This window comes from Mobula hypostoma, chromosome 3 (assembly GCF_963921235.1).
Source record: "Mobula hypostoma chromosome 3, sMobHyp1.1, whole genome shotgun sequence".
NCBI lineage: Eukaryota > Metazoa > Chordata > Chondrichthyes > Myliobatiformes > Myliobatidae > Mobula > Mobula hypostoma.
Window position 1 is genome coordinate 144,155,521 of NC_086099.1, and position 20,756 is coordinate 144,176,276.

The 20,756-nt window shown below is 41.0% G+C and overlaps 1 protein-coding gene across 2 annotated transcripts in view; it reads right to left on the bottom strand.

Annotated features, from left to right (window-relative positions):
* Positions 1–6,373: 6,373 nt before the first annotated feature.
* c1galt1a (core 1 synthase, glycoprotein-N-acetylgalactosamine 3-beta-galactosyltransferase 1a) overlaps positions 6,374–20,756 on the bottom strand; it is a 31,791-nt gene continuing 17,408 nt past the window's right edge. Inside the window, exon 4 of one of the 2 annotated variants that reach the window (XM_063043811.1) lies at positions 6,374–11,448. In XM_063043811.1, the coding sequence (XP_062899881.1) occupies positions 11,305–11,448 (144 nt within the window). In that variant the 3' untranslated portion in view covers positions 6,374–11,304. The remainder of the gene's footprint in view (positions 11,449–20,756) is intronic. The other variant, XM_063043810.1, reaches the window with a different exon arrangement.

Genomic DNA, 20,756 nt, shown 5'->3' on the forward strand with positions numbered 1-20,756 from the left:
TCTCTCTGTCTTCCCACATCCAGCAAAGGAGCTGTCAATTATCCTGCCTGTCACCCCTACTGTTCTTACTGAATGAAAACAATAAATAAACTGGGAGAAAAAAAATCCCTTGCAGATTTTATTGTCTTCTCTCACTCAAGCCTCTCCTTGGTGAAACCTCAAAATCCCACCTTACACTGTCCACTCCAACAATGGCCGCTCTAACAAAGGCCTCTCCGCTTGCCCCACCTTATTTTAATTTGTTCTTGCCAATCAATCCCTATCACTGATTGGCCACTGCTCAAAACACCAAACTGCCATGAATCAATCCCTATCACTGATTGGCCACTGCTCAAAACACCAAACTACCATGAATCAATCCCCATCACTGATTGGCCACTGCTCAAAACACCAAACTGCCATGAATCAATCCCTATCGCTGATTGGCCACTGCTCAAAACACCAAACTGCCATGAATCAATCCCTATCGCTGATTGGCCACTGCTCAAAACACCAAACTGCCATGAACCAATCCCTTATGTACTTGCTTAAATTTTGCATTGAAGATTAAGGATGGCTTACCTCTGCAATAGGGGCAAAATGTTTGAATAACATCAAAACTGATGTTCCAACCTGGATTAAACTCATTTAAAACTGCATAGAATTATTTTCTTCCCTCCAGCAGTATGAAAACCAATTTTTCATCCAACAATTTTCTACATGCCCTTAAAAAAGTATAACTACATTCAGATATTGAGCAAATTATATACTTTAGCTCAAACACATCATTTGAGTTATGAAAGTGGAATGAAAAACATTGCATTCATTTGAGGCAGATTTGAGTGTGGAATATGGACTGGAGATCCCTACATGTAACCAAGTAGCCTAGAGGTCCAGGTATGATCTCCAGAAAGCCATCTCATGGGCAAAGTGGCAAATCTGGACTAAACTTTAGGAGGAAATATCAAGTCCATGAGCTGGTCCTCATAGGGGGATCAGATGTGGAGAGGTCAGCATCGTAAAGTTCTTCGCTGCTAACATGTCTGAGGATCTATCCTGGGTCCATATGCAAGTACCATTATGAAGAAAGTATGATAGTGCTTCTACTTTCTTAAAAGTTAGCAAAGGCTCAGCCTGTCATCTAACATTTTGACAAACTTTTATAGATGTGGTGGAGAGTATACTGACTGGTTCTATCACAGCCTGCTATGGAAACACCAACACTACAAGTAGTAGTGGAAATGGCTCAGTCCATCATGCACCACTGAGCACATCTACACCCTACATGGGGCGTCGTTGCAGGAGAGCAGCATCCATCACCCAGGTCATGATCTCTTCTTGCTGCTGCCATCAGGAAAATGGTACAGAAGCCTCAGGATCCACACCACTGTTTACGAACAGTTAATAGTCCTCAACCATCAGGCTCTTGAACCAGAGGGGATAACTTCACTCGCCCCATCACTGAACTGCTCCCACAACCTATGGACTCTCATTTCATTTTCTTGATATGCATTGCTTATTTATTTATTATTATTTTCTTTTTGTATTTGCAATTTCTCATCTTTTGCACGATGGTTGGTTGTCCATCCCGATAGGCGTGGTCTTTCAGTGAATCTATAGTGTTTTTTGTATTTACTGTGAATTCACACAAGAAAATTAATCTCACGGGTGCATATGGTGACATATGTACTTTGATAATAAATTTACTTTGAACTTTGAGTTTAGGCTACAATATAATCAACAATAAAATAAAGAGGTGGCCCAGAGATAATACTGAGCATTGCTGGAACAATGTACAAGGTCAAGGGTAGAAGGGTCAGAGTAGGAGTGAAATAGAGAATGCGACAGTAGCTTATAGTCCTGCTTGCATACTGAGTGTTCTGTATAATGATCACCAAGTCAGTGTTTGGTTTGCATACTGGAGAGGAGAATACAACCTTAAAATTTCAGCTTTCTACCCAGTGACTTCAGCATGTGGGAAATCAAGGATACTTCCAGTGTCCCTGACGACTATGTGTGCAGGAAATGTGTCCAGCTGCTGCTTCTGGCAGACCGCATCGAGCGGCTGGAGCTGCAATTGGATTCATACTGGAGCATCCGCGATGCTGAGAAAGTCGTGAATAACACGTTCAGTGAGTTGGCCACACCCCAGGTAAAGGCTACACAGGCAGAAAGGGAATGGATGGCCACTAGACAGTGTAGCAGTAGGCAGGTAGCGCAGGAGTCCCCTGAGGTCATCTCCCTCCTAAACAGATATACTGTTTTGGATACTGTTGGGGGGAGATGTCTCATCAGGGGAAGGCAGCAGCAGCCGAGTTTATGGCACCATGGGTGGCTCTGCGGCACAGGAGGGAAGGAAAAGGAGTGGGAGATCTATAGTGATAGGGGATTCGATTGTAAGGGAAATAGACAGGCGTTTCCGCGGCCGCAAACGAGACTCCGGGAGGGTATGTTGCCTCCCTGGTGCAAGGGTCAAGGATGTCTCTGAGCGGCTGCAGGACATTCTAGAGTGGGAGGGTGAACAGCCAGTGGTCGTGGTGCACATAGGTACCAATGATATAGGTAAAAAATGGGATGAGGTCCTACAAGGTGAATTTAGGGAGTTAGGAGATAAACTAAAAAGGACCACAAAGGTAATAATCTCTGGATTCCTACCAGTGCCACGTGCTAGTCAGAGTAGAAATAGGAGGATATATCAGATGAATACGTGGCTTGAAAAATGGTGCAAGGGGGAGGGATTCAAATTTCTGGGACATTGGAACCAGTTCTGGAGGAGGTGGGACCGGTACGAACAGGACAGTCTGCACCTGGGCTGAACTGGAACCAATGTCCTAGGGGGAGCGTTTGCTACTGTTGTTCAGGAGGATTTAAACTAATGTGGCAGGAGGATGGGAACAAGTGCAGAGAGAGAGAGGGGTGTAAAACGAGGATAGAAGCAAAAAGTTGTAAGGTGAAAAGTAAAAGTGGCAGGCAGGCAAATCCAGGGCAAAAATCAAGAAGGGCCACTTTTTGACATAATTGTATAAGGGCTAAGAGTGTTGTAAAAGCAAGCCTGAAGGCTTTGTGTGTCAATGAAAGGAGCATTAGTAACAAGGTGGATGAATTGAATGTGCAGATAGTTATTAATGAATATGATATAGTTGGGATCACAGAGACATGGCTCCAGGGTGACCAAGGACAGGAGCTCAACATTCAGGGATATTCAATATTCAGGAGGGGTAGACATGAAAGATAAGGAGGTGGGATAGCATTGCTGGTTAGAGAGGAGATTAACGCAATAGAAAGGAAGGACATTAGCTGGGAGGATGTGGAATCGATATGGGTAGAGCTGCATAACACTAAGGGGCAGAAAACGCTGTTGGGAGTTGTGTACAGGCCACCTAACAGTAGTAGTGAGGTTGGGGGTGGCATTAAACAGGAAATTAGAAATGCGTGCAATAAAGGAATAGCAGTTATAATGGGTGACTTCAATCTACATATAGATTGGGTGAACCAAATTGGTAACAGTGCTGAGGAAGAGGATTTCTTGGAATGTATGCGGGATGGTTTTTTGAACCAATATGTTGAGGAACCAACCAGAGAGCAGGCTATTCTAGACTGGGTATTGAGCAATGAGGAAGGGTTAGGTAGCAATCTTGTCGTGCGAGGCCCCTTGGGTGAGAGTGACCTTAATATGGTGGAATTCTTCATTAAGATGGAGAGTGATATAGTTAATTCAGAAAAAAAAGGTTCTGAACTTAAAGAAGGGTGACTTTGAAGGTATGAGTCATGAATTAGCTAAGATAGACTGGCAAATGATACTTAAAGGGTTGACGGTGGATATGCAATGGCAAGCATTTAAAGATCACATAGATGAACTACAACAATTGTTCATCCCAGTTTGGCAAAAGAATAAACCAGGGAAGGTAGTGCACCCGTGGCTGACAAGGGAAATTAGGGATAGTATCAATTCCAAAGAAGAAACATACAAATTAGCCAGAAAAAGCGGCACACCTGAGGACTGGGAGAAATTCAGAGTCCAGTAGAGGAGGACAAAGGGCTTAATTAGGAAAGGGAAAAAAGATTATGAGAGAAAGCTGGCAGGGAACATAAAAACTGACTGTAAAAGCTTTTATAGATATGTGAAAAAAAAAGATTGGTTATGACAAATGTAGGTCGCTTACAGTCAGAAACAGGTGAATTGATTATGGGGAACAAGGACATGGCAGACCAATTGAATTACTACTTTGGTTCTGTCTTCACTAAGGAGGACATAAATAATCTTCTGGAAGTAATAGGGGACCGAGGGTCTAGTGAGATGGAGGAACTGAGGGAAATATATGTTAGTAGGGAAGTGGTGTTAGGTAATTTGAAGGGATTAAAGGCAGATAAATCCCCAGGGCCAGATGGTCTGCATCCCAGAGTGCTTAAGAAAGTAGCCCAAGAAATAGTGGATGCATTAGTGATAATTTTTCAAAACTCTTTAGATTCTGGATTAGTTCCTGAGGATTGGAGGGTGGCTAATGTAACTCCGTTTTTTAAAAAAGGAGCGAGAAACTGGGTAATTATAGACCGATTAGGCTGACATCGGTGGTGGGGAAAATGCTAGAGTCAGTTATCAAAGATGTGATAACAACATATTCGTAAAGCGGTGAAATCATCCGACAAAATCAGCATGGATTTGTGAATGGAAAATCATGTCTGATGAATCTCATATAATTTTTTGAGGATGTAACTGGTAGAGTGGATAGGGGAGAACCAGTGGATGTGGTATATTTGGATTTTGAAAAGGCTTTTGACAAGGTCCCACACAGGAGATTAGTGTGCAAATTTAAAGCACACGGTATTGGGGGTATGGTATTGATGTGGATAGAGAATTGGTTGGCAGACAGGTAGCAAGGAGTGGGAATAAACGGGACCTTTTCAGAATGGCAGGCAGTGACTTGTGGGGTACCGCAAGGCTCAGTGCTGGGACCCCAGTTCTTTACAATATATATTAATGACTTAGACGAGGGACTTAAATGCAGCATCTCCAAGTTTGCAGATGACATGAAGCTGGGTGGCAGTGTTAGCTGTGAGGAAGATGCTAAGAGGATGCAGGGTGACTTGGATAGGTTAGGTGAGGGGGCAAATTCATGGCAGATGCCAGTTAATGTGGATAAATGTGAGGTTATCCACTTTGGTGGCAGGAACAGGAAAACATTATTATCTGAATGATGGCAGATTTGGAAAAGGGGAGGTGCAATGAGACCTGGGTGTCATTGTACACCAGTCATTGAAAGTGGGCATGCAGGTACAGCAGGCGGTGAAAAAGATGAATGGTATGCTGGCATTCATAGCAAGAGGATTCGAGTACAGGAGCAGGGAGGTACTACTGCAGTTGTACAAGGCCTTGGTGAGAGCACACCTGGAGTATTGTGTGCAGTTTTGGTCCCCTAATGTGAGGAAAGACATTCTTGCCATAGAGGGAGTACAAAGAAGGTTCACCAGATTGATTCCTGAGATAGCAGGACTTTCATATGATGAAAGACTGGATCGACTAGGCTTATACTCGCGGGAATTTAGAAGATTGAGGGGGGATCTCATTGAAACGTATAAAATTCTAAAGGGATTGGACAGGCTAGATGCAGGAAGATTGTTCCCGATGTTGGGGAAGTCCAGAACAAGGGGTCACAGTTTAAGGATAAAGGGGAAGCCTTTTAGGACTGAGATGAGGAAAAACTTCTTCACACAGAGAGTGGTGAATCTGTGAAATTCTCTGCCACAGGAAACAGTTGAGGCCAGTTCATTGGCTATATTTAAGAGGGCGTTAGATATGGCCCTCGTGGCTAAAGGGATCGGGGGTATGGAGAGAAGGCAGGTATAGGGTTCTGAGTTGGATGATCAGTCATGATCATACTGAATGGTGGTGCAGGCTCGAAGGGCCAAATGGCCTACTCCTGCACCTATTTTCTATGTTTCTATGGATTCTGTTATACCCATTTACACTTCCTCCACTTTTCAAATAATCACCTTTATAGTACTTGAATCCAGATAAATACTTGTTGACTGTTTTCTAACATTTATTCTTGTAAGACCACATTCTCTTACCTTGACGTCTGCAACCAGGATGTAAACATAGTCATATAAAAACCATCAGTAAAAGCTAGAATTAAAACATGCAATAGCTTCTTCAAATGAAAGCATAGTTAGTGCAAGTGTATCTGTCACTGTTGATAATAATCTAAACTAAAATAACCACCCAGAGCACAGAGATTCAAACAGCTTTTTACTTTCCTTATGCACAAAGAGAACAGCATGGCCCCTGTCATCCACACAGTTCTGAAGCCAGGACAGAAAACTGCCTTTTTTAAAAAAAATAGAATTGGCTTATTAATTATGCATATTGATCATTTGGTAAGTTGCACATGTTTGAATTCCTTACTTGCAAGATTAATTGCTATTCACAATAGAGGTGTTAAAAGTCAATCAAAACTTCAAGCTGATAGCTGATGATATTTTGAAGTTAGTAAAGCAATTGTCCCTTAAGTCATTAGGTGCATTTCATATTCTTCTGTTATTCCCATCTCGTCTGTGTCCACATCCCCCTCCCGTGTCTAAGCTGAGTGCATACTGCCAGTCATTCTCACCTATCTGTCTACAATGGGCAAAGTTGGCTCCAGCAGTCTTCCTACGGCAACACACCACCACAGTTATCCCCGCCTGAATGCTGTCTTTAATCCATGCATCTTAATAAGGTTACTATTAAAATAATTGTAATAAACATCACTTCATTTTATTAAAACCATTTACAGTAATTCAGATTCATAAGAATATAGAATCATTGTATAATCATTCATTGTATAAATTTTTAAAAATTCAATTAAATAATTTTATTGGAAACTTACCATAAAGATGTAGTATATAAATTTCATTCTACAGATATACGCAATAAAAATAAGACTGAAAGTACTTTATTTCCACAGTTGCTAGCTCCCAACTAAAAATACCAAGTCTTACCAGACCTACAGCAGGTGCACTATATTACTATGTTTCCAAGTAATTAAACACAACCCATGGAAAATTCTAAATTTATAAATGGATTGTTAGAGATCACATTAATAAATGTGAACTTGACTGTTAAGATGCTTATTTTCCATAACTTCTAATTATTAACCATGTAAAGCCTTGCAAAAGAACACCTGACAGCACATTTTTATGATGTCTTGTACATCTTAGAAGAAAACTGCTGCTACAGACCAAGTCATGCTTTCCTGAAAAATATTGGGAAAAGAGTGCTACTGAAGATATTACAATCTGTTTGAGAAGAAAGTTACCATTAATAACTCTTCTCTCACAATCAGATGTCACTGTTGGCTTACTGTATACTTTCATTACTGATGTTATGAATGGACATATGAATGTACAGCCACCAAAGATGGCTTTAGCTACATATTATAGAGACATGCATAACAGTTTTTCTTTAGTTTTGGAATCTTGCTTTGGGCCTGTTACTATAACATATCCAGTGAATCAGAGTGAGACTGAATGCATGATATCTGCTGTACATCACCATAGATATTGCAGTGAAGTTCTTCAAGAGAACACACATTTCTCATTTTCTAAACTAAATACCTTTTTTCAAAATAATGTGTGTATGGTGGAACTGCCCTTTGTACAGAGAACTAAACTCTTAAACACATTGAATTTATTAGGGCAAAGCTTTGAATATTCTCATTGAAAAGCTAACACCCACACTCGTGAGGTTATACATACAATCCTCAAATTTTAGTTACTTCTCCCTGTTTATTTACACTATTTGTTTTCCACACCAAATTTTGAACCATAATGCAAAAAAAACATAGAATGTCACATTGTTAGAAAAATTCACTGGAAACGTCCATAATCCGTACTGTTGTTCATTTGATGCATAAATTGTAAGGTCTTTTACTTACACATCATGAAATGGGTACAGGGTATACCGGGTAGAATTTTACCATACAAAGTGTATTTCAAGCATTGTACACATAAATCAACTACTCAAATTAAACAGACCAACTAAAATGTTTTAAAACAAACATCAAAAAACTATGAACACAAGAACAACAGCAAATGCTGGAAACCTAGACACAATGTTGGAGGAACTCAGCAGGTCAGGCACATCTATGGTAAGGAATAAACAGTCGACACTTCAGGCCAAGACTCTTCATCAGGATTTCATCATTACTCTCTCTCTACACTACTTGCGATTGTTAATGGATTACTGCTTTCCTTGGAAGATCTTAATATTTTGAGAGAATGCGTAAACTCTTTATATTTCCTCTAAATATTCAACAACTTGTGTTGTGAAAAGCAAGCGGGAAAATAATCCAGTTTAATCTGGACAGATTTACACTTACTAATGTGCCAGATAAAACATGTCACAAGAACGAAAGCATTGGAATAAAAAGGGAATTGTAATAGTAGAGATAAAAAAAAAGTGAGTAACAGTAAACATAACAGTGCTGAAGTATTTTTCCCATGGAGTTGCCAAGGGCTGGTACTCGGACAAGTACACTTCTTAACACATATTAACTTGCACTAGGACATAGACGACACTGTGATCTTATGAACTTCCATGTCTGTAAATAAGGCATTGGATTTAAACTAGCTGGAGAGGTGGGATAGATTTAACCACCAAATGGTCTTCTCCTTAAGTATTCTGGGATTCACCATTGAAAATGCATTCACTATGTTTAGTTCATCTGATTTCAGCAGAGTTTTGCCAAAAGCCAGTTACTGGTGTATTTACTGGGCAACCTATATTGATTAATCGGCTGTGCAGCAATTCTAGATAAAAGCAAATATTAATAATATATCAACATTACACAAGTAACTTACGAAGATTTGTGTATGCACAGGAATCTTAGCTTGTGTGTTTCATTAAAATATATGACTGACAGTATATTTTAAAACGTTAACTCCCCATATGAAGGAATTTCCCAATTTTAAGTTATATACACAAATGTAGTGCAATGGCATCAAATGTAACTACATATCAAAGATTTAATCTCTCGCTTTAAAGAAGTGGTGCACTGTTATTCAAATAATATCCTGGAAATAGTAGATCGAACTATGTCATCAACCTGAAACTATAACTATTCCTCTCTCCCCGATCCTGCCCGACCTACTAAATATTTAAAGCATTCACAGTATTTCAGGTTTCCAGCATTAGCATTTTTGTCTTTCAGCATTTAATATCCTGCTTGCTACATCTAGCAATGTCAAAATGCAAAAATATTTAGGAGGTGATTACGTCATCCCAAGACCTGTACAAATGGACAGAACCAGAATATCAAAAAAAATTTATCAGAACATACATTGTGCCCTTGTACAAAAAGGTCTTTCCACTTTAATATTCTATTTTTGAAAAAAATAATTTTCCACTTCAGCCACAAGTTTACATGTTGATTCAAAGATATTAATATATTAAAAACATTTCACCTGAAAATGCTGTAACTATGGACTTTTTTCTTTTAAGATCTATTCGGTGATATATTAATATAAACACACAATATTCAATTCACATTATTGCATTCCCCCAAATAATTCTTAGTTCTAGATATGAAAATTCCACACTAAATTCAGATATTTAATGGCCATAATTTAAAAGCAGAAAAATGCAATTTTGATTTAAGAGTAATAATAGTCAAATAAAACTCTGATAATATGGGATTTCTGAACAATCAAATCCCAATGTTTTGGATTCTGACTTACTCATTAGTCCAATATTTGTGCTGAATGTCCACAGAGCAAGCAGGCTAATTCAGTCAGAGCTGGGTTTGGTGTCCAGATCATCAAGGTCAAAAACGCAGGTAGGTTCATGGCTTCCACTGGGATCTGAGTGTGTGTACATTCCCTTTAAATGCACGGGATTCACTGAAGCATATACTACTGTCTAAGGTTTCTTTGAAAAAGCAGAAGTGTGTTTGGGAATCAATCAGGCACAGCCAATCATACAGAAAATCTGCTAGTCTGGCACTTACAAAGTCTCACAGGAACTGGACTATCAGATTTTGTTTTATTTCAGATTGTTACTGACAGCTGAAAAGCTTCAAACCATTAAAGGAAATTTAAAAAACAATACATCTTTATAAAGAGGTGGTTAAAATTTTGAACATTCCTTCAAAACACAATTGAAGCAAAAAAAAAACCTTTTTTAAAAAATGGAAGTACTCTCGGTATGCATTTGACAAACAGGAAGGTTAAGATAGCATGGAGTGTGCAAAGAGGCTTGAGGATTTAAACTAAGGATCACATTGAGAAACATTTTCACAGTGTATAAATGAGCATTACTTCGCAGTCACTGGCAGGCCTTCAACAAGTTAGCATTTTAAATACATAGGTAATGCAGGGCTGCAGAGGTAAAGTAGAAGATTGGGGGGGGGGGAAGGTAATTGAATGGAGCTTTCAAACAAGACCATGAAATGAGGCTGACTGAATTACGTCTTCATTTTGATTTTGCTCGATAGCGTAACAAGAATGTGTGAATAGGCAGTTTAAGACTGCTCCCCAATTTACATACAGTACCAAGCTAAATTTAGAATGATATTCTTATTCCATATTTACACCCAATGGTTACTCTCAAACTTAAACAACAAAACCATGTATATTATAGACCTCTCTTTCCTTTGATTACACATGTAAAGATGATTTTTGAAATACAGTTGTCAAAACAGCTTGCTCTCCTGATATCAGTCTTCTGCTTTGAATCTTGTAAGGGTACAATTCTGTAACTGTTAGAATTTTACAATTTTTCTGGGGGTGGGGAATTAAATTACCATTAAAGGAAGTGACTTCATATAGGTAGGCCTCTAGGAAAGTCTAATGATCTTTGTACCCATAAGCATATTTTCCAGCAAGACCATAAACAGTATTTTTCTTCATCCTTATCCAGCAAAATTGAATCTAGTTAAAATGCCCTCAAGCTGTTTCTGAAAGATTGCAGCAAACCAAAACGAATGAACAATACCCTTATCATCTGCATTTAAACATCAAAAAGAAAGGCAACATTCTTCCCACTACACCATGGCAGAACTACAAGTTATTTATAGTGATAAAAATATCTTTGCTAGTTAAATCAAGAACATAGTAGATAAAAAACAAAATCAACTGATGTCCTTATATTGATCATTTTCATCCATTGAAATGGTTAGCTTTTCATAGAATTACTTCTGTGGCTTGTAAATCTTGTACAGTCCAGTGCAACTTGCATGAAGAGGAATCTCGGAAACACTTCAGATGACCGTTAATTTCTAACACACAGATTTGGACAATTTTGTCACCTGCACTTGTAAACACAAGTTTTACAGAAATCTATGTAACTTCCTATTTTGTTGCTTCAGAGTCTGGATTATATCTATACTTGTAGCCATATGGTCGTAGATGGTAAGTCAAATATTCTAAATAATACATGGTTTTAGAGTTAATGTAGTGGAACGACACTGCCAGATCAGAACAGCACCCAGGACCCTAAAGAGAAAACAAATTGCATCAAAAATCATTGAAATGCAACAACCCTCCCAAGTTACGCCAACCTGGGTAACAAACTCACCTTTACAGAATTCACAAAATACTATCATTTCTCCAAAACTCATGTTTCTTCACAGAAGTGCAGAAAACATGGCTTCACATTAAGAAAAAAGGTAAAGATTTGTACCGTTGGCTCAGAAGGCTATACTACTTATGCACAATCTATATTCATAGAAATAAATTTTTAAAAATGACTAGATATTTCCTTTAAAGTTTCTCTGAATCTCATTGTCCTGACCACAAACCCTTACCACCTTGCCATTATTCAGATGAGTTCACTTGTTATATTCGCAAGGCTGCAATGAAGTTCCTTGTTTCAGTAAGCTTATACATCATTCTCCACATACATCAGCTGGGCCACTTACCCCGTGACAGAATCTCACATCAACAAGTGAACCCGGGCCATAAATCCATGCAAGATAATGGGCCACAGTATCTTAAGATATGTGAAGTTGACAGCACAACAGTTACTGCTTTCTTAACAACTACAGTCTTTGAATTCACCTACATTCTATGACTCAATAGGTTATTGTGAAACTACCATACTTTGCCACCTGTCAGACAGGTTTGCAGAGTGTACAGTTTTGGGCGTGATGTACTCCTTCCTCATTTATGCTGGGCTTCCTTGTTCTACTGGTGTGTCAATTTAAGGATTTTGGTGGTGGTCCTCCACGAGTGGCCAGTGGATTCCTGGGAGTCATTGGAGATGTTGCACTTTTCCAAGGAGGAAAAGTTGAGAACATCTCTGAATCATTTCCTCCATCCAGCTAGTATACTCCTTAACTGTTGCAATATTTCTACACTATCAGAAAATTTCCCCATAATTCCTACATTATTCTCCCTCACACACCTCTCCTTCCATCAAGGTCAAATAGTTTCTCTTTCTCTTTTCAGATAAAGATGCCCAGATCTAAACCACAAATACTGAGCTAAGCATTTCCAGTGTTTGGTTTTGTTTCCCCAATTTTCTTTCTTATTCATGATCTGAAGGAATCCCACTTCCCGACTCCGATCTGCAGGAAATGTAGATGAAGACTTTCCTTCTTCCATAGAGTATCAGTAACTTCCCTGAAGAGCAGCAAACTGTGGCATATAACAAGCAGCAGTGACTTGGAATACTTCTTGAGGCTAGAAAATAAAATGACTGGGACCTCAACCAGGGTCGGAGGTGGTCAAGTTTCAATAAGAACCACCCTCGTGAAGCTTCAAGACGTTTTCTGTAATAAACCATACTTCATCACTTTCCCCTGATCCCCATAGCTGTCTACAATGTCCCACCATCTTTGGTGTATTTCTATCTTAAGCAGCAGGACTAGCAGTTCTGGGTAAACTATATTGAAAGTACATAGTGTTGAGTATGAGAAATCTACGGGTTAGGCTGTCATGCAGCACAGTACTAGAAGCATCCAACTAAAGATCAAGAGTGATTGACTCTTCCAATGCATGATTCCAAGGGAAAGCAGCCTTGGTAAAAGCTGAATGGTATGAAAGTAATCAACATTCCTCATGGTTTGGACACAATAGGTAGAAAATTACATGGAAGGGCCAGAATGTGATTTTGGTGCCAATCAAACTGGGTGTGGGCTTGAATTTGTCACACGCCACCAAGAAGCTCATAGCCACGTATTTTGCTTCACCCTAGGTTAAACTTATTTACATCCATTATTTTCTTCCATCCTGTAGAACCAATTTTTTTGTCCAACATTTTTCTACATGCCCTACAAAAGATTTAGTTTTATAACCAAAGGTTATGTAAACATAATGATTCAATAGATTACAAAATATCTCAGATGTTTTTTGGGTGATCAACACTTCATTGCTCATCTTAATAGCATTTTGTGATCCTGTGTATTATAGCCTTTCACTGCAGAAATTGCATTTTCACCTTCAGCTATCACAGCTCAGGTATACTTGGACAATCTTCGCTTTGAGCGGCTGGTTGTGGAACACATTAAAGCCTTTCTCTCAGCTACACTGGACTCTTTCTGGTTCACTTATCGCTCACATCGATCCACACATGATGCACTAGCCTCTGTCCTCCACTCTGCCCTGTCCCACTTGGAAAATGGGGTCTCATATGCCAGACTGCTGTTTATAGAATTCAGTTCAGCGTTCAGCACCATCATACCCCGCGAAACTGGTGGGGAAATTGTCCTTGCCCAAGTCTCAACTCCTCCTTCTGCAATTGGATTCTGGACTTCTTAGCAGTAAGGCCACACTAAGTCCGTACGGACAACACCTCTGATCTGATTACGCTGAGAACTGGTGCTCCCCGAGGCTGGGTGCTCAGCCCACTGCTGCTCACACTGATGACGTGTGACTGTATTGCAGGATCCAGCTCAAACCGTATCATCCAGTTCACAGATGACACACAGTGGTTGGCCTCATCATGAACGATGACGAGACAGAGTATAGAGAGGAAGAGGAGTGTCTGGTAGATTGGTGTGAGAAGAACAACCCAAGCCTGAATGTGGGGAAAACAAAGGAAATCATTGTGGACTTCAGGAAGGTGAAGATGAACCATTCCTCTCTGTGAATACATGGCCCCTCCGTAGAGAGGGCGAAATGCACCAAGTTCCTTGAGTTCACATCATGGATGACCTCACCTCATACCTTAATATCACCTCCCTGAACAAGGCGGCACATCGGCACCTCCATTCCTGAGAATATTGAGGCAAGCAAGGCTCCCACCCCACCACCCCCCCACCCCCAACTGCGTTTGACAGGAGCACCATTGACAGCATCCTGACAATTGCTCCTCCATCTAGAACAGGAGCAGTTGAGCATCAGACCAGAAGTCCCTACAATGGACTGTGAAAACAGCTGAGAGGATCATAGGGGTCTCCCCACCATCCATCCAGGACATTTATCAGGATCACTGCATTCACAGGGTCCTTGGTATTATTGAGGATTCCACCATTCTCCAGCATCCTCTTTGACCTTCTATCATCAGGCAGGAGACAATGATGCATAAAAACAAGAATGGTTAGAATGAGAAACAATTTCTTCCCCCCAGGCATCAGCTTCTGAACTCCCTACTGCATTGTATTTAAAGAGTTACTGGTTAATCTGTATTAATATATTACTTAATATTAATACACTTTTGTTTGTTATTTATGTGTGATTCATCTGTAGATTTTATCCTTACCTTCATGTTATCGTGTGTTAAGTGCTTTACACCCTGGTTCGAAGATCGTTGTCTTGTTTCTGTATACAGTGCCTTGAAAAAGTATTCAGCCCCCACAACTACTTTCACATTTTACAGTCGCATTTTCTAAATTTAAGATGTATTGAAGTAGGATTTTTGAGCTAATCTACAAACCATTGTGCATCATGTCACATCAAAAGAGGAACTGCAAAACTGCAAATACGAGGAAATCTGCAGACGCTGGAAATTCAAGCAACACACGCAAAATGCTGGTAGAACGCAGCAGGCCAGGCAGCATCTATAGGAAGAGGTACAGTCGGCATTTCAGGCTGGACTAACTGAAAGAAGAGATAGCAAGAGATTTGAAAGTGGGAGGGGGAGAGATTGAGCTGAGAGCTGGAAAGTTGATTGGCAAAAGGGATACCAAGCTGGAGAAGGCAGAGGGTCATGGGACAGGAGGTCTAGGGAGAAAGAAAGGGGGAGGGGAGCGCCAGAGGAAAACATAGTGAGAGGGACAGAGGGAGAAAAAAGAGAGGAAAAGAAAGGGGGGGAATAAATAAATAAGGGATGGGGTAAGAAGGGGAGGAGAGGCATTAACAGAAATCAGAGGTCAATGTTCATGCCATCAGGTTGGAGACTACCCAGACGGAAGGTGTTATCCTCCAACCTGAATGTGGCTTCATCTTTACAGCAGAGGAGGCTGTGGATGGACATATCAGAATGGGAATGGGATGTGGAATTAAAATATGTGGCCACTGGGAGATCCTGCTTTCTCTGGCGGACAGAGCATAGGTGTTCAGCGAAACGGTCTCCCAGTCTGCGTCAGGTCTCGCCAATATATAGAAGGCTGCACCGGGAGCACCGGACGCAGTATATCACCCCAGCCGACTCACAGGTGAAGTGTTGTCTCACCTGGAAGGACTGTCTGGGGCCCTGAATGGTGGTAAGGGAGGAAGTGTAAGGACATCTGTAGCACTTGTTCCGCTTACAAGGATAAGTGCCGGGAGGGAGATCGGTGGGAAGGGATGGGGAGGATGAAAGGACAAGGGAGTCGCGTAGAGCGCGATCCCTGCGGAAAGCAGAAAGGGGGGGGGAGAGAAAGATGTGCTTGGTGGTGGGATTCCGTTGGAGGTGGCGGAAGTTACGGAGAATTATATGTTGGACCCAGAGGCTGCTGGGGTGGTAGGTGAGGACAAGGGGAACCCTATCCCTAGTGGGGTGGCAGGAGGATGGGGTGAGAGCAGATGTGCGTGAAATGGGAGAGCTGCGTTTGAGAGCAGAGTTGATGGTGGAGGAAGGGAAGCCCCTTTCTTTAAAAAAACGAAGACATCTCCTTCGTCCTGGAATGAAAAGCCTCATCCTGAGAGCAGATGCGGCGGAGACGGAGGAATTGCAAGAAGGGGATGGCATTTTTGCAAGAAATAAGGTGGGAAGAGGAATAGTCCAGGTAGCTGTGAGAGTCTGTAGGCTTATAGTAGACATCAGTAGATAAGTTGTCTCCTGAGATAAGAGACGGAAAAATCAAGAAAGGGGAGGGAGGTGTCAGAAATGGACCAGGTAAATTTGAGAGCAGCGTGAAAGTTGGAGGCAAAGTTAACGAAGTCAACGAGCTCAGCATGTGTGCAGGAAGCAGCGCCAATGCAGTCATCGATGTAGCGAAGGAAAAGTGGAGGACAGATACCAGTATACGCTTGGAACATGGACTGTTCCACAAAGCCGACAAAAAGGCAGGCATAGCTGGGACTCATACAGGTGCCCATGGCTACATCTTTAGTTTGGAGGAAGTGGGAGGAGACAAAGGAGAAATTATTAAGGGTAAGGACTAATTCCGCTAGACGGAGCAGAGTGGTCGTAGAGGGGAACTGGTTAGGTCTAGAATCCAAAAAGAAGTGGAGAGCTTTGAGACCTTCCTGGTGGGGGATGGAAGTATATAGGGACTGGACATCCATGGTGAAAATAAAGTGGTGGGGGCCAGGGTACTTAAAATAATTGAAAAAATTCAGAGCGTGAGAAGTGTCAGGAATAAAGTTGGGAAGGGATTGAACAAGGGGTGATAAAACAGTGTCGCGGTATTGCAGAAGTGAGTTCTGTGGGACAGGAGCAAGCTGAAACAATGGGTCTACCTGGACAGGTAGGTTTGTGGATCTTGGGTAGGAGGTAGAAACGGGAAGTGTGGGTTGTGGGAACTATAAGGTTGGTGGCCTGTCAACAATTTACTAAAAATTAAAAACCAAAATCCCAAGGCTGAGAAAGTATTCATCTCTTTTGTAATTGCTATGCTAACTTTCCTCAAGTATATACTATTACCCTACCATTCACCCTATTTGTTGATATAGAATATTGGAGGATCACATGTTTTCAATGAATTCATAACAATAAATACCCCTTCTCTGCTAGGCCTAACAGTAAGCTAGGTTTTTAACAGACCAAACCAAAATGAAGTCAAAGAGCATTCAAGTCAGGGAAATGATAATAGAGAAGTGCAAATCTGGGGAAAGAAGCCCTGGTTTAAAAAAATATTTATCTTTGCCCGTAAAGACTTTGCAAAGTTTAGAAGATACTATAAAGATGTGGAAGACCTTGAGTAGCCCAGTCAAAATCATGACCTTAATCTGATCAAACATCTCTGGCACTCTCAAGACTGCTGTCCTCTGCCACTCCCCAATTAAAATGGCGTAGCTTTGAGCAACTTTGCAAGGAGGAGTGGACTCCATCATGTTGTGCAAAGCTAACAGAGACTTTTCCAAAAGGCTACTGGCTGTAATAGCTGCGAGAGGTGGTTCCACTGAATACTGAGCAAAGGGGGATAAGTACTTTTGAACTACTGACATTCCAGTTTTTGAGTTTTTAAGTTTTTCATGCTTTACAATTTTCCCTGCTTTTTTGGCTCTACTATGGAAAAAAAAGTTCGTGATTCACAAATGAAACTTCTCAGTTAATTTGATCAAAATCCCTGGTTGTAATATTCATTTATGGGAACGAAGGGTTGGGGGTGAATACTTTTACAAGGCACTGTACATTATATGGTTATATCTGTTATATACATGCATGGAGTTAAATGACAATAAACTTCACTTGACACTTGACATTCATTGTCATATCAAAGAGAGGAAGTTAATCTTGAGATTCAGGATCGTCAATAGCATACTGAATGACGACAAAGGAGGACTTAAAAGTTCTAGCAGTTTCAGAGTTACAGCTAACTAAATATAAAATAAGTATGCCAGAAAATATCCGTAGTCAGATAATGGGCATATTATATAGTTTAAAAGTTCAAACAAATCACTTGAGTTATGAAAGTGGAATAAAAAACATTGCATTCACTTATAGCAGAGCTGTTGATTTAAGTGTAGAATATGGACTGGAATTTCCTAAACATAACCAAGTAATCTACATTCTACTGCAATGCAAGAGGTCCATCCTACTTGGCTTTGTGTGTCACATGTCCCTTTACTGTATCTTCTGTAAACCCAGAGAGCATCCAATGCTTTACTGTCCATACCCAACTTACATGAAGTCCTGTTCGCCCATTATCTTTATGTTCTCTAGACTGGCTTTTACTAAAGGCAAAGTCAACAAAGTCATTCCTCCTCCATAGCATATCAATAAGCTGCACTGAGCACTCCTCTGCTTTCAAATTCTCACCCTCTCTACTGTTAATTTTCTTCAACTTTATAATCATTAGATAGTCTAGTTCCTTGGTTATCTCCAGATTTAACTGCAGCACGACTGATGATGGCTTCTTCTGGCCAACATCACAAGTTCTTGAAACACTCCAAAGACCTTGACTCCTTCTTCCTAGATAACAGCACATTTGGAAAGCGGTGAAATGATTGGACAAAGTCAGCATGGATTTGTGAAAGGAAAATCATGTCTGACGAATCTCATAGAATTTTTTGAGGATGTAACTAGTAGAGTGGATAGGGGAGAACCAGTGGATGTGGTATATTTGGATTTTCAAAAGGCTTTTGACAAGGTCCCACACAGGAGATTAGTGTGCAAACTTAAAGCACACGGTATTGGGGGTAAGGTATTGGTGTGGGTGGAGAATTGGTTAGCAGACAGGAAGCAAAGAGTGGGAATAAACGGGACCTTTTCAGAATGGCAGGCGGTGACTACTGGGGTACCGCAAGGCTCAGTGCTGGGACCCCAGTTGTTTACAATATATATTAATGACTTGGATGAGGGAATTAAATGCAGCATCTCCAAGTTTGCGGATGACACGAAGCTGGGTGGCAGTGTTAGCTGTGAGGAGGATGCTAAGAGGATGCAGGGTGACTTGGATAGGTTGGGTGAGTGGGCAAATTCATGGCAGATGCAATTTAATGTGGATAAATGTGAAGTTATCCACTTTGGTGGCAAAAATAGGAAAACAGATTATTATCTGAATGGTGGCCGATTAGGCAAAGGGGAGGTGCAACGAGACCTGGGTGTCATTATACACCAGTCATTGAAAGTGGGCATGCAGGTACAGCAGGCGGTGAAAAAGGCGAATGGTATGCTGGCATTCATAGCGAGAGGATTCGAGTACAGGAGCAGGGAGGTACTACTGCAGTTGTACAAGGCCTTGGTGAGACCACACCTGGAGTATTGTGTGCAGTCTTGGTCCCCTAATCTGAGGAAAGACATCTTTGCCATAGAGGGAGTACAAAGAAGGTTCACCAGATTGATTCCTGGGATGGCAGGACTTTCATATGAAGAAAGACTGGATGAACTGGGCTTGTACTCGTTGGAACTTAGAAGATTGAGGGGGGATCTGATTGAAACATATAAGATCCTAAAGGGATTGGACAGGCTAGATGCAGGAAGATTGTTCCCGATGTTGGGGAAGTCCAGAACGAGGGGCCACAGTTTGAGGATAGAGGGGAAGCCTTTTAGGACCGAGATTAGGAAAAACTTCTTCACACAGAGAGTGGTGAATCTGTGGAATTCTCTGCCACAGGAAACTGTTGAGGCCAGTTCATTGGCTATATTTAAGAGGGAGTTAGATATGGCCCTTGTGGCTACGGGGGTCAGGGGATATGGAGGGAAGGCTGGGGCAGGGTTCTGAGTTGGATGATCAGCCATGATCATAATAAATGGTGGTGCAGGCTCGAAGGGCCGAATGGCCTACTCCTGCACCTATTTTCTATGTTTCTATGTTTCTGAGACAGTCTTTCAAATCTGTCACTTTTGCCAAGAGTTATTAAAATAAAAATAAATTATTGTTGAAACACTTTTATTGTAGATAGGTACACCAGGAAATGAAGACCAATGAGGAATTTACAAAGTGTAAGAGTACTTGAAATCAAAGTGGCAAAATAAAAAGAAATATCATTGGCAGACAAGATTAAGGCATTCTCTAAGTACGTTGAGAGTAAGTGAGTAACCAGGGAAAGAGGAGGGGTGATCTGAGCAATGTCCTACATGAATACCTCCTTTCCATATTCACCAAGGAGGAGGACATGGTGGGATGAGCAGTGACATTCCTGAGCACTTTAGCATTAGGGTGGAGGAAGTGCTGGATACCTTGCGTGGATAAATTCCCCAGTGACGTACATCTCAAGCTGCTACCGGAGGCAAGGTTAGGAGACTGCTAAGGCACCAATAGATATTTTTGCATCCAATAAAGTAACAAATGATTTGAGGAGAGCAAATATTGATCCCTTATTTAAAGGAATAAACCAAAACAAGGTTGGTGTTGCAATAACCTTGCATTCAACATCGGTAAGATCAAGGAATTGATTGTGGACACCGGGAAGGGAAAGTTGGAAAAACCCCAGCAGACTTCATGACATTTTGTCATAATGTATTTTGGGAAGATAATCAAAGGTTGGTCAAACAAAGATCTGCCAAAACATGAAGGAACCTTCACAAATTCTGCAGGCCCTGATGCACCTGTGATTTCATTCCACTGACTGACATGAGAGTATTCTTCAAGAGGGTCAACCCACAGAAAGCATCTGACCCAGATGGGGTACCTGCTTGAGTAGTAAAGACCTGCGCTGATCAACTGGCTGGAGTGTTCACCAACACCTTTAACCTCTCGCTTCGGTAGTCTGAAGTTCCCACCTGCTTCAAAGAGGCTTCAATTAAACCGGTGCTCAGGAAGAATGTGGTA